Raw genomic sequence first — 14000 nt, forward strand, 5'->3', positions numbered from 1 at the left:
TACCCATTTACTACTCCTGAACCCACCAGCTGCTCCTGGAGTCTCATCCCTCACAGCTGCAAGTTCTGCATTATCCTTCAGAGAAAATTTAAAGTACAAAACATAGAAGTCAAAAAAATTGTCCCATTTTTAAGTACACAACTGTAAGAAATGTTCTTAAAATCTCTTCAAGACTTAGTGCAAGGCTGCTTGTGTAACTGCAAGGCTGCTTGTGTAACAGCTCATCACCGATATTTTCAATCCATCAGTCCAGCCTACAACTGGCAATAAACTTTTTTTAAAGCAAACTATAAAACACAATATCCCAATTTTGAATTGATTTCACACAGAAATTTATTCTATACTTAATTTATGAAATATCTAATCCAAAATTGTATTCTACAGCATTTTTTTATTTGTTATGACTTGGAAGAAAATAAATTAACAAAAAGTTAGATAACAAGCCTAACACCTCATTTTGAAATGTAACTTTTATCACCAAGCATCAACACAGCCCTGCTGTAGGAAACTTGTCAGTAACATGCTACAGATATTAAATATGGTGCTATAACCTATCTGTAACAGAAGTAGATAAACTAGTAGATGTTATTTTACACACACTTAGTTTAAATCATGCATCCCAGGCCTCCTCAATGCCAAGATTTTATCCAGTCTATCCAACTCAGTTACCTTTAGAACACTCAGTTCACAAGAGCCCACACCTCAATAAATACCAAGTAAAGAAGATGACTGGGATTCTGTTCCTTTATGCATTTGCAGAATTAGCAACCACTCTTCAAGCAACTATAAAAATTTTCAGTATATAAGGGATTAAATGACTGAAAACTGCAGCCACTCTTTCACAATGGAGAAGCAGGTGCTTAACATCCTAAATTAACAAGGTGTAATAAACTTTCGAATAGATTTTCTTGAAAAAAAGTTTCCTCATAAGTAATTACTTAAAAAAAAAAACTAACTTGTATGTGACTTGGCATGGGAAATTATGCTATACAATTACACATTTGGTAAACTCAATAAAGCTAGCTCTTTACTGAAAGATTTAATAATTTTGAGATCTTTTTTAAGTGCAGACTCCTCATAAAGTTTTCTGGGTTTAAGTGCAACTCTTGCAATTATCTAAAATAGATGGACTTATTCTTTCCCAATCAAATATGTCAGGAAGCATTTGATCAAATTTCTTTGTACATCTAAAATTTGGCATCTCTACAGTTTGGTTGTATAACAGCAACAGCAATTAGCCTAAGTAAATGCTTAAGCTATTGAAACCACAGCAATTTTTACTTCAAAGCACAGTGGAAAGAGCTTTAGCACTGCTTAGTGCTTCTTCCCAGTGCCTTTCTCATAACAAGCCATGCGTACATCAAGACTGAATTTGAGCTTTGTGAATGACACTGATACTCACTTTAAGCTAATGTAGTGATGGTATCCTCCTGTAGCCCAATACCTGCAAGGCCCTTCTGATTCTAATGGAATTGATCAATATTTCAAGAGGCATTTATAATTTATGACCATGCAGACTAGCAAAGATTACAATCCTAGGAATACATAGGATTTCCTGTTGGATCTTAAAACTTTAATGTTTATCAATAATGAAATTTGTGTGCTAAACTTTGCTTTTTAAAACCTCTAAACACTTTTAAAAGCCATATCACAATAGTATTACAAATCCAAAAGATGTAAGATCTAGAGCCTGGTAAATAAATAACCAAGTTGCTTCCTCAGACAGTCTGACACTTTATTGAAATATTTAGTGCTAAAATATTAGCCAATATGCTTTATTAACTTTTACAGTCCAACATTTTAAAAATACCTACATGATTTTCTGTATCAATTTTAGTATTAAAATACCAATATATAGATAATTTCTTACAGGCAATATCATTAATTTTCACAAAATGTCTCATTTGCTCAAAACTTAGAACAGGATTACTAAAAATTATTTTAAACTCCAGTTTATTTCTTGCATGAACTAATCCCCATTGCAGCAAAGGTAGTAGCTCAGCAGTATAATTATCTCTGTTGGAGTAGATTTCTGGTCTTAGGACAGGGTTTTTTTTCAGGATGTTTTTCATTTTCAAAGGTGGTAGGTTTTTTTCAATTTTGTTTATGGTGGATACATGGACTGGACAAGCTAAACTAAGACAAACTTAGCCAATAAACCATAGAAATCACTATATGGTAGTTGTACACTGTCTGTTAACAGCAAAGAGTTAACTTTTAGTCAAACGGAGAACAACAGTGAAGGGATTAAGGTTCTATATCCTAAGGTACAGAGCTTTGAATTTGTAACTGCTGAATTTGTTACTTCTGATTTTAAAAAATCCATGATTCCCCTCCCTTCTCCCTGTTTGGTGCCAGAGGGAGGCTGAAACCAGCTATTTAGAGTAAAATTAAGCAAGGAATTCAAAACTTTAGTAAGACTTATTTAGTCTAAACTGTTTGAATTGCCAACTAACGACCTAGTTAAATTCTGCCAATAACTGCAACAGCACTGTATTTACAGCCATTTCACTGAACAATAATTTTACCAAGGCTTACTTCAGAGATACCATCCCTTTCAGAGTCCAATAATAGCTAGTTAAACATTTATCAACTACATACTAATAGTTTTTCTGAATTATTCTTTACAGATTAACTCTTCTTAACATCCATCAGCCGTACTTATCTATTGCCTTGAGTAATGGTTTACAAATTTTAGCATATCTACAAAAAACACAAATCATCTTTTTTCATCACACAATTAAACATGAAGAAAAACTATATACAGAAGAACAGCTAGAAACAGTTTGCAGGTTAAACTAAATGAGAGTACAGGAATAACCAAAGCTGGACAAAGCACCCAAGATGCTGAGATGAGGCCGATCAGAGCAATTCCCTTCCTAGGTCCACTGGCTAGCTACTGCTAACAATGCCCAGCTATTCTACAAGTGTTAACAATTTAGACCTGTGCAACACTTTCTTTCTTCTTCTTAATGATAATGTACTTGCACAAAATGAAACAGTCTCAAGATGTAACTGAAAAAAGAAAACCACTCTGACAGTCTCATTACTCAGTATAATTCCCTGAAGACCTCTAAAAATCCAGTAACTTTAGCAGTGCTGCAACTAGGATTTTGGAACAGCATTGTCCTTATGTCCCTGATCATTTCCACTTCCCATAGCACACTTTCCTTGCTGCCCCTGCATTTGTCTGGGTGGCTGAAAGATCAATCAGATCACTCAGTAAGAGAAAAGAAAATGTTAGGCTGTAATTCCACAAGGCCTAATTAAACAATTTAAGAACCAAAGAACTCTTCTCAAGACAGAGGGATTTCATCTCATTGCTCCCCTGCCATTAGATGGTTCATCTCCTTGTAGACTCATAGCCTCAGTTTTAGCTGGATGAGTTTCCTAACCAAATTGACTAAATAAATGCATGAAAGTCTGTGGGAAGGTCAAGCAGGCATGGGAGCCTACAGACAGGCAAAATGCAAGCCTGCTTCAGCCACAGCCCCAGTTGAGGGATCTTTTGCACAAGATTCAGAAACCAGTTTTGCCTCACCAAACAAGACACCGAAGGAAAACCCCCATTAGGTCAGGCAACTACTTGAGTACCAAATGTGGAAGGAAACTATCTGAACACACATTTTCTTCCTCAGTGCTCTGACAAATGACACCTCCAACAAAACTTGTCAAGTTTTGGCACTTGAAGGCAGGCATTTTTAAACCAATGCAGTTTCAGCACCCAAAGTTTTAGGTGAGATAGCAATACAGCCTGTCCATTTGGCAAAAAGTGCCTTTGGTGCCAGGATCAGTAATGCATCATGTGAATTCAGTGCAAAAAAGGAAGTCAGGTGGTTTCAAGGTAAGATATAATTTTCATTTTATTTTGTCCTTTATTAACTTAATACAGGGACCAGGCTAGGAAAGTTAAAGCACTGACAGAGTTAAACTTGGGAGGGACCTCAAGGGCAACACAAGCAAGCTTCTACAGGTTTGTTGATGACAGAAGGAATGCTAGGAAAAATGTGGGCCCTCTGTGGAAGGAGAGCTGGTTACCAGAGACGTGGAAGGTTGAGGTAGTACTCAGATGTTTTTGCCTCGGCCTTCACAAGCAAGTGCTCCAGGTTGCAACATGCTCTAGTGGGAGGTGTCCCCGCCCATGGTGGGGTGGTTGGAACATGAGTTTTCAGGTCCCTTCCAACCCGGGCCACCCTATGAATCTAAACAGACAGGAATAATCTTGGACTAATGAGCTGCAAAACACTGAATATTAAGATCTTAAAGCAATGCCATTAGAACTCTAATTTTGCCCTTTAAAACCATGAGAGAGAAAACATCTCTTTTGTTTTATTGTGCCCTTTAACAGCTGTACCCAAGGGATACCCAAAACAGCAGAAAGCTGCATTGGCAAAGTTAACTGATACACAATCAGGTGCAGGATTCAGCTTCAATTCATTAAGTTCCATTCTGCCTTCCCCTACAACCATCCCAAAGAGAAGGAACAACATAACTGTACAAAACTGTTGGTAATATTGCAGGAGAGTTTCCCATTTTAGCAGCAAGGCTTCCCTAAGGACTGAAAATCAGAAAGTTGTTAAGGTAAATTTACATGTATTCTCCAAACTGGAAACCAGACCAAAAATTCCATCTATTATTACCTGTAAAACTTGAAAGTATGATAAGAAATTAATGCAAGAAGTTACAAGCAATAGAAGAAGTGCTTTAAATTATTCATAACTTTATTATTTTTAACATCAGTTGCTGTTACTGAGGCAATACTTCAAGTACACATATACTATCAGTATCATACAAAAGTTATGCCACCAGACACTGAAATTGTTTACAATATATGTGGGGTGTCAGATTTTTTCACAGGAAATAAACACTATGATGCCTTTCTCCATAAAATTAATCAATTACCAAGCTGAAGCAAATTCAGTATTGTGGTACGTACACATAATCCTAAGGACGTTAACCAACATGGTGCATCTATGTGAGCAGTAGCTCGGTAGCTGTCTGGAACCCTTCCAGAGATCAGTGCAGACACTCCTGCCACTCCCTTTCATTGCAAGAACCAGGGCAGCTTCAAGGGCTGAAAACAAGCCAGACCAACCCTGTGTCACGCAGGAGTATCTCAGCACTGTACTCCCTAGTGCATAAAGAAACACAGCAGAGGTTTCATTTATTTTACTTTCTACAGAGCCAACCTGTATCTAGCAGATTTCATGCCTTGAAAAAGTATTTGTCCTGGCTGGGAAATGCAAGCAATCACTGGATGCACTAAAACTCTGTGCAGTCTTGTATCTCAAATAACAAGCTGCTGTAATACCACTCTGAAATCTTACAATCCAGCTTACAATAATTCAGAATTGATTACTGTATTTTTACAAGACAGTAACAGGAGCTCCAAAAGCAGAGCAAATCTATTGTCAAAACAGAAAAACATGTTTACATAATAAAAGGTCTGACCTTTTAAACAATTAAGGGTATTACTAAATCATCCTGGTGTAAGGAGCTCAATTTCAGACAATAGTATGAGTCATGAGCAAACTTGCTGTTTGCAAAACTTGCCTAAAGTAGGGTTGGAAGAGCTCAATTGCTTAACTCTTTCCATTGAAGAGATATAAAAATGTCTCGTTTGAGAAACCAACAGACCTTTGAAACTCAGTAGAGAGACACATAAATATATAAAAAAATACACTAAAATTGAAAACTAAGACAAGGAGCAAGTTACCTGCTCAGTATTTCTTACACAGCTTCAACCTACTCAAATATTTCTTAGTCATATATGACCAGAAATACCAGAAGTTCTAAACGTTCTTTTCAAGGCATTCATACACGATTTTATTAATCTGAAAACAACTCCCCAAAACAACAGCTTATTTTTCTCATTTTATCAGAGAGGCAAGTCATATCAATTTGATCAATACTGACTGCAACCCTGGTTCTCTTTTGCCTCAGAAACAAACTTCTACTGCCAGAATGTGCTAAGTTTTGATCCCTCCACACTTTCAGTTCCAGTTATAGCTGTGATCTAGTCAGTGGGACAACTCTGACAACTACAATAAAAACCGAAACTAAAATTTAAAACTGCAAGCAACCAAGAGGTCACAGAGTCCAGTATCTTGCCATCATAAGCAAGCATATAAAAAAATGTATCAGAAAGGATAAAAAAAAAAAAGTCTGGTATCAACTAAACACCAGCACAACAGTTTCTGTTCCCTAAATTGAAATCTTTGGTCTAAACAACAAATCCATGGGGAAAAAATAAGTGTGCTGTGTAATAGATTTAAGCAAATAAATAAATAAGCAAAATCAAGGGCTTAGGTGAAAGAGTCTAGATACTCCCAGGAGCAGATCACAGCACACTACAAAGTCAGAAAGCTCTTTTGGGGTTATCAGCCAGATCCAGGAGAACTCATGTGGTGCCTAAAAAATTACAGGCTAATTGACATGAACATCTGCAGGAGATGCAACTTTTCTGCAATACAGCCATTTGTCTCAAAACATTACACTTTCTCATACTAAAGCAGCATAACTTGCTCATTTGGCAGACTCCAGTTCACATGTGGATTGCAGCTAAATTTTGTTCACACCAGGGAGAAGACCAACATCTGGTTTATACATGATCTTATCCCTCCTGAAGACAGCTCAGTCTTTCCAGAAATAACAGAAGTCACCTCACCGTAACTCCTTGCCACAAAGGTACTGTGCAATTCCTGGCTGAGCAGGGCTCTGTAAAAGCCTACAGAGATTCACAACAGAAATGTTGATTTTACTATGAATGAAAAAAATGCAAACACGTGAAATCACTGGAAAAAATGACAGAACAGGGGTTAAAAGAATGACCTGTACTGATAACAAGTAATCCTGTTAGGAGCAGTCTCCTGGGAAAAGTAAAATTGAGGAATGGGTTGTTTATATCAAGACCAGAAGGCCTGTCCTCTGTAAGATCACACTACAGTGACTCATCAGCAGGAGATCCTGCCTTCCTAACTTCCTGCCTTTCCCTCCTCCTAATCCATCAGGAGGATGGAAAGATGGAGCACATCAAATGTGGCATTCCTTTTACTGTATGACCAACAGGAAAACAGACATGTATTTGAAAAAAAACAAAAAGAACCAGACAACCAAACATGAACTTCATTTAAGATTTACAGAGACTGCAGGCTCTTTCTTGCATTAAAGGACCATCTATATATAAAGCTAAGTATCATGAAAGATCTGTCCAAAGAACAGTGCATCACCACCAACAAAAACAACCTCAGAGACATGATAAGGATCTGACATCCAGCATCTCTTGCACTGAACAAAGGGGATCCTGGCCAGACCAAATACAGCTTGGTGTTTGGATATCAGTATTCTGATATCACTACACAGTGAGTGACTTAAGTGTATGGGAGAATGAGTGGAAGCAGGTAAAAATCAGCATCATTTCCCCCTTCCATGAGATCCTGCACTGAATTTCATTACATTAAATCTTTTACAAGTCATCTTCCAAACCTTTAAAAAAGGACCTGAAAGCAAGAAACTGTTCAAAAACCACAGTGTACTTCCACTGTATTTTTGCAAAAGTACTCTTTATAAAGCTTGAATAAGAGAAGGGAGAGAGTACACAGTAAAAAAAAACCAAACAAAAAATTCATCATTAAACTGTGAATTATTTTCAAATTTTTTAAACATAACTTAATGATTGGTATAAATTAAGTCAGCAAAATCAATTTGCCTGCTCTTTCAACTGTGCATTTAATTCACTGTTGTAAAGACCTCAACAAAGCAGACCAGTATTGTCTTATTTCTAGAAAATAACTATTGCTTTGCTAGAAGCTAACCAGAATTTCTGTTTTGAAGACCACTGTCATTATTTGCTCAAGGACAAGATGTACCCTCTCCAAAAGACAGCTATAGGCCCAAGGAAAGCAGTAATTCACAGAAACTTATTAAACCATGGAGAACCAAGACTCTCTCTTTTGGGTACAGATTATACAGATTTTTTTGTTACTGATAGAATATTTGTTACAATTCTTACTTTGTATTTAAACACAAGGACTCTTTTCGGTGCTATAGAAACAACATTCTCCTGTACATTAATTAACACTCTACTTGAATGCAAGAATGCAAAATTTCTTTTTTTGCAGAGCACAGATAACCAAGGGAGTAAGGAGTTTTCAGCATAGACCAAAAGCTATTTCATTTCACTAGATACAGTCACTAAATATTTATTTACTTACAGAAGAAGAGTTTCAAGCTACTCACTCACATACAATGCTAACATGTAATGCATGTTTCTATTTGTTATATTAACACAATAAAAACAAACAGAAATCTTACCTTTTTCTGGTAAGTATTTTCTATTTGTTATATTAACACAAACACATTAAGCCACCATAAAAACAAACAGAAATCTTACCTTTTTCTGGTACCAAACTATAGCATCAGTTACTTTGGACGCCATTTATTCCACTGAATTCACAGAGTCATTTTAGGCTGTCAACAGAAAGAGACAGAACTTTACTTCCACTTCCCTACAAAGGCCAAATAGGGAATGTAAAAACACTCCCGTTACCTGCAAATCACAGAACAGCTGTATTTACTTTACACATTACCTCATTTCTATTTTAGTAAGAGTTTGGGCTTTCTCCTCTAGGCAAACAAAAAAACTACAAATCTGCTGCTACAGGACATCAAAAGTCTCAGTTTTGTCCATCCTGCCCAGTAAAACACAGGCTGCACAGAGATCATCTGTCATTGCCTCACAGGAACCTCACAAGTGGTATATTACATGCAGCTTTTTCTTTTTTTTTTTTTTTCTGATAAATCAAGCAACCTATAGCTATTAGCTCAGCACAGTATTCTGAAGTCCAGGAATAATTGTTATAAAATGCAAGAAGAATTCATACAGACTATTAGATATACTTGGAGAAGAAAACAGTATCAGTGCTAGAACTTCACTAATCATAAAATTAATACCCTCATGAAAACAGTAGACCAAAACTAAGTCAAAAAGAGAAAACCAAGGAAGAATGGTATGGTTTTAATGGTAACAAATAGCAATAGCATTAGTTAATCTTTGATGCCACTGTAATTAGTTTTCAGTATGGAAAAAAAAAACCAAAAGCCAAACTTTTAGCCTACATAAAACATTTGTATCTTGAAACTAATTTTTACAGTCTTCTTCTGTGTAATCAGTCAGCCAGAATTCATTACCAAAAAACAGAAAGAAAAACATAAAAAGCCTCTACATATATATATCTGTGTCTCTCTCGTACTGGGAAGCCCAGAACTGCACCCAGCACCCCAGTGTGGCCTCACTGATGGCAAGGACATGGTTAAGGATGTCATAAGGATGGCAGTGGCTTAGTCCCCAAACATTAAACTACTCATCAAGCATTTTCCAAGATCCATCTCGCTTAAAAATATTACACTTACTATGAGATTGTCAGTATCAACAATAGTATTACACCTTTTATCTCTTCATTTAAAGAAAGCAAGAATTATTAACCAGTAGGCAGTTTTTACAGTGAAAGGTTATTTGTGATCTACCTCTTGATTTAAGGACATTTGTTTACAGCTTTTGCACAGATAAGAAAGGCAAAGAAAAATGCAACATTCAACAAATGGAATGGAAAGCAAAACTCTACAATAGATTAAAATGAGTGTTTATATCAAAGACCTAAGCATTAGAGTAACTCATTACACTTTATTAAACAATATTAATCACCAAAAATTTCAGGCTTTGGTTTTTTTAAAACAGGTATTAACCACATGAAGTTCAACCAGGGGAAGTGCCAGATTCTGCACCTGGGACAGGGCAACCCTGACTGCATGTAAGGAGTGGTGAACAAAAGGCTGGAGAGCACCTGCATTAATGGACCTGGGGTCCTGGTCAGTGGAAAGCTGAACATGAGCCAGCAGTGCCCTGGCAGCCAGGAGGGCCAACCCTGTCCTGGGGGGCATCAGGCACAGCATCACCAGCCGGGTAAGGGAGGGGATTGTCCGGCTCTGCTCTGCTCTGGGGCAGCCTCACCTCGAGTGCTGGGGCAGTTCTGGGCACCACAATATAAAAAAACCACTCAGCTATTAGAATGCATCCAGTGGAGGGCCACATAGATGGGGTTGTCCTGTGCAGGGCCAGGAGATGGACTTGATGATCCTTATGGGTCTCTTCCAACTCAGTATGATTCTATTTATTTTAAAAATGACCCTTCAAAAGACTCAGTTCTGCAACTGACATTTGTTTATTCATTCTTCTTTGATTTGTGCATGGACATACTCCTATTTTATATAGTGCATTACTTAAAAGATGTAAATAATACTGCCTTTAGTTTGGACATGCGCCATATACACTGTAGTCCAAATCTTTAACAAATGGATTGATACTATATCAGCACCTGAGAATTTCTACAAAACAATGCCATACATGTTCATGTTTCCCAAACGAACCTATTTTTGAGATTTCTAAGAGGGCAACTCCAGTATCTTTTATACAACTTCAGATAAAACTACAACCCAAGAGAAAGAAATGTCTCAGAGAGATTACTCAGTCATTGCAAATTCCAGAAATATCAGAACACTGACAATTGGTGCAACTGAGCAAACACCTCAATTTTTCCACTGTAGAAAATATCATGTAAGTCACATCGAGTCAGTTAAAGCTAGCAGCCATGGCTGTGTCAACATCTGTAACTGTTTCTGACCTATTTGCTTCTGATAATAGAGTCTGTTTTGAGGAACTATCAACTATTAAGAATTCACTGGCACAATAAATAGAAAAATACTAATATCACACAAAGCAAGGAGTCTAACAGACACTTTGATATAACCTGGCATATCACATAGGCTGGTCACCCTCCATTCTCACCCATACAAAGCTTACAATAGGACTTACTTTCTTACTTGAAAACCTCTTCAATTAAACTTAACTTTAAAAACCCTTTGCAACATTGGACTCAAAGTGACACAAAACCCTTCCCCACACACACATGGCCTCCACACACACCACCTACATCACACAGTCACAGTGAAAGCAGTTCACTGCTCACAGAGGTGCCAGTGCAGGAAGGGATCATAAAGATACTGATCACACTTGGGGTGCAGTGCAGGAAGGGGCCATGTAGATATTGATCACATACCCTCGCCTTCCCTGCCTTTATGACCTCATCTTGGAGGACCTTTAACTCCTCATTTCTCTTAAATAACATCCCTCTCACATACAATACACTACTTCCTACCACCATAATCACAGGATGAGAAAAAGGTTGGAATAACTCATTATCAGCACTAAAAAACTCCTGAACCCAGACAGAAACCTTTCCCTCAACCGCTACATTAACTTGATGTCTTTCTCCAAGGTCAATGACTTTTCAGGAAACCAAATATTAACTCATGAATCCCAGACTTCGAACTGTGTCAAATATGGCCAAAATTGGATCAGCCATTTTAAAGGCAGTAACATTTGTTTGCAAATGTTTGCTTTTCAATTCACTCAAAAATCCTTTGCCTCAAGAAAGAATTACCTCACAAAACTATAAACCAAATATAAAGAAGTAGTTTTATCTGATTTCTATCAACAAACCTGTTATTTAGATTATCCATGGTTTTCATATTTTTAAGAAACTATCTGCATTAAATCCTCCATAGAATCTATTTTGGTGGCATTTTTGCATACACAAATATAAAGATGATGCTTACAAAAGTAAATATGACAAAATCACGGGATGGATGTCTCAAAACACAGTTCAGTGTGCTAAGTAAAAATATCTCTATTAGGAAATATCACATGCTTTCTTCAAGAGCTATACAACCATTTCTGAGACAGCACAGTAATGAAAGGTAAAAAAGGTTTACTTAATTATTTCTGTACACTGTTTCTGCTTGCAGGGGCTGGGATTTGTCTGTGGTTTGGTTTTTAGTTTTTCTTTTGGTTTTGGAGGGTTTAAGGGGGTGAGATGAAACATTATGAGTTTAATAGACTCAGCCTGAAGCTAGCTTATCTGGGTGAGGGAGGGATGGAAACATTCAAGGCACTTCAGCTGCAGCCCTGGTTCTATCTGCCCACAGCTCACTGAACACCTTAGACTGGAGACTAAATATTTTAGCAATTTCAGAACTCTGCATATTCATTACAAGTTACCCTGTCGTTTGTGTCTGTCATTCATTGTTCCAACTGATCCTGAAGTCGGACTGTACAAGCCAGGCTCTAAAAGCACATCAGCATCAACTGGGTAAAAGTGAACAAGTAAAAACAGCTCACAGACAAACACAAGCACGACAGAGCAGTGCCTGTTCTTCTGCCTGGTTCTCCCCTCATCCCTTCTGGACCCAACCTTCTGTTCCATGTTCTGTGTCAAATACCTGCATCTAGGACAGGGACCAGCTTTAGCACTTTGCTGTACAATGTCCTGTGCACAGTAACTACAGCAAGATTAAGTTAGTCTTAACTAGTTGAAGACCTAAGAGCAACATAGAAAAAACCTCCCAACTTCAGAGATTAGACAGAGCATTCAAATATAAAAGCTGGATCACAGCACCTCTGTAACATTCAATGGAGCTTTTGTTACATTTCCATCAAACAGTTAATGCTATGAATAATAAGCAATATTTTTTTAAACAAAATTCATTACTTCCTTAAAGCTAAATAGAGAGGACTATCTAGTTTTGGTGATCCCTGTCCAGAGGTGAGGTTTCTTAGCTATTTCCCAGTTCAGGGCATAATCATATTATACAGTACACCTTGCAATCAAATTAACATTTTCTCAAAAGCCACAGAAATCTATATTTAGTTGTCTTCAGGTAGCTAAGTACTCATTCCAGCCCCGCAGTACTGCAGTGCTTATTGAGTAAGATCGGATTTAAATAAATTCAAAGATATTTAGAAATCTTACTCATATCCACAAGGCTTTGGTGACCCTACTCAGACATAATTGTATATATTTCTAAATGACAGTCTAAAGTAATCTGAACTCTGACAGAAGTTCAGAATAAAATTGTGCTCCTCCATAGTGACAAAGAAAAAAAAAAATGAAAAAAAAAAATTTTTTTTTGAGGACTATACAATTCTAAGCAGTGTCAACTAGCAAAAGGACATAATTAAAAGTATGACACAAGCAAGGACACACAGGTAAATAGTGGTTTTCCTTGCCTGTAAACACTGTGAATCACTAAATATTTCATATGGCAATCCCAGCCTGAGTGGTCAGGATACCACCCAGCTGTTGAGTCAAGACTTGAGTGTCCTTCTCAACTCATCATGACCGTAGACTGATGAAGCAATGAAGTTGCATGTTCACCATACATCACCAGAAGTAAAACTGCAAAATTTAGGTTGCGTTTGTCTCAAAAGCTTTTTAAGAAGTTGTTGATTTTTCAGTACCTCCAGGAAATTAAAAGCTGTTTTTAAAAAGGTTATTATATAAAGCCATGAGAATACTACAACCTGGTTTCAGCCACTTTCCAAGATAGAACTGTTTTACCATTATGTTAGATCCTCCATATTGCAGTTTCACAACCACAGGCATAATTTCACTAAGACTCCCTGGCATGTAGAGTAAGAAAAGACAATGAACCAGAATAATAATGGCCTAAACTACTAATTTTATAGCAACATTTGTATCACACAAACTCTCTTAAAACATTACACTTGTTCACGCACAGCTAGAAAGCAACTTTAATGAGGGGGAAAAAACCCACACTTTCCAGGTTCAACATCAAAATACAAGTTAACATTATCCTCAAATTGCTGACATTATTTGATACTTTAAGTTAATTTTAAATGAGCCCAATAAACAGCTTAGTCACATTAGGCATCCGCTGTTGACTGAAAAGCTGCTTCTGCCATAACAAAACCAAGGCAGGTATCCCTGTAATGCAGATACAGCACTAAACTTACCAGCAGTCATCCTTCCTCCACTCAAATCCAGAGGAGTTCTGCCATTGCCACAAAGAACAGGATGAAAGCCTTAAAGCAGTGCTCCAAAAGAATCATTACTTTCCATGTGCATTACAAGTAAACCATTAAA

General features: G+C 37.2%; 1 protein-coding gene across 2 annotated transcripts in view; it reads right to left on the bottom strand.

The window, feature by feature from the left end:
- Positions 1-14000, bottom strand: part of PHTF2 (putative homeodomain transcription factor 2) — a 53872-nt gene extending 39872 nt beyond the window's left edge. Inside the window, exons 1-2 of one of the 2 annotated variants that reach the window (XM_017745976.1) lie at positions 13871-14000; positions 8393-8469 (exon numbers count right to left, since the gene is read on the bottom strand). In XM_017745976.1, coding sequence (XP_017601465.1) covers positions 8393-8437 — 45 coding nt within the window. In that variant the 5' untranslated portion in view covers positions 8438-8469; positions 13871-14000. Of the gene's footprint in view, positions 1-8392; positions 8471-13870 lie in introns of those variants that run through there. The other variant, XM_017745977.1, reaches the window with a different exon arrangement.

Source organism: Corvus brachyrhynchos, unplaced genomic scaffold (genome assembly GCF_000691975.1).
Source record: "Corvus brachyrhynchos isolate BGI_N302 unplaced genomic scaffold, ASM69197v1 scaffold239, whole genome shotgun sequence".
Taxonomy (NCBI): domain Eukaryota; kingdom Metazoa; phylum Chordata; class Aves; order Passeriformes; family Corvidae; genus Corvus; species Corvus brachyrhynchos.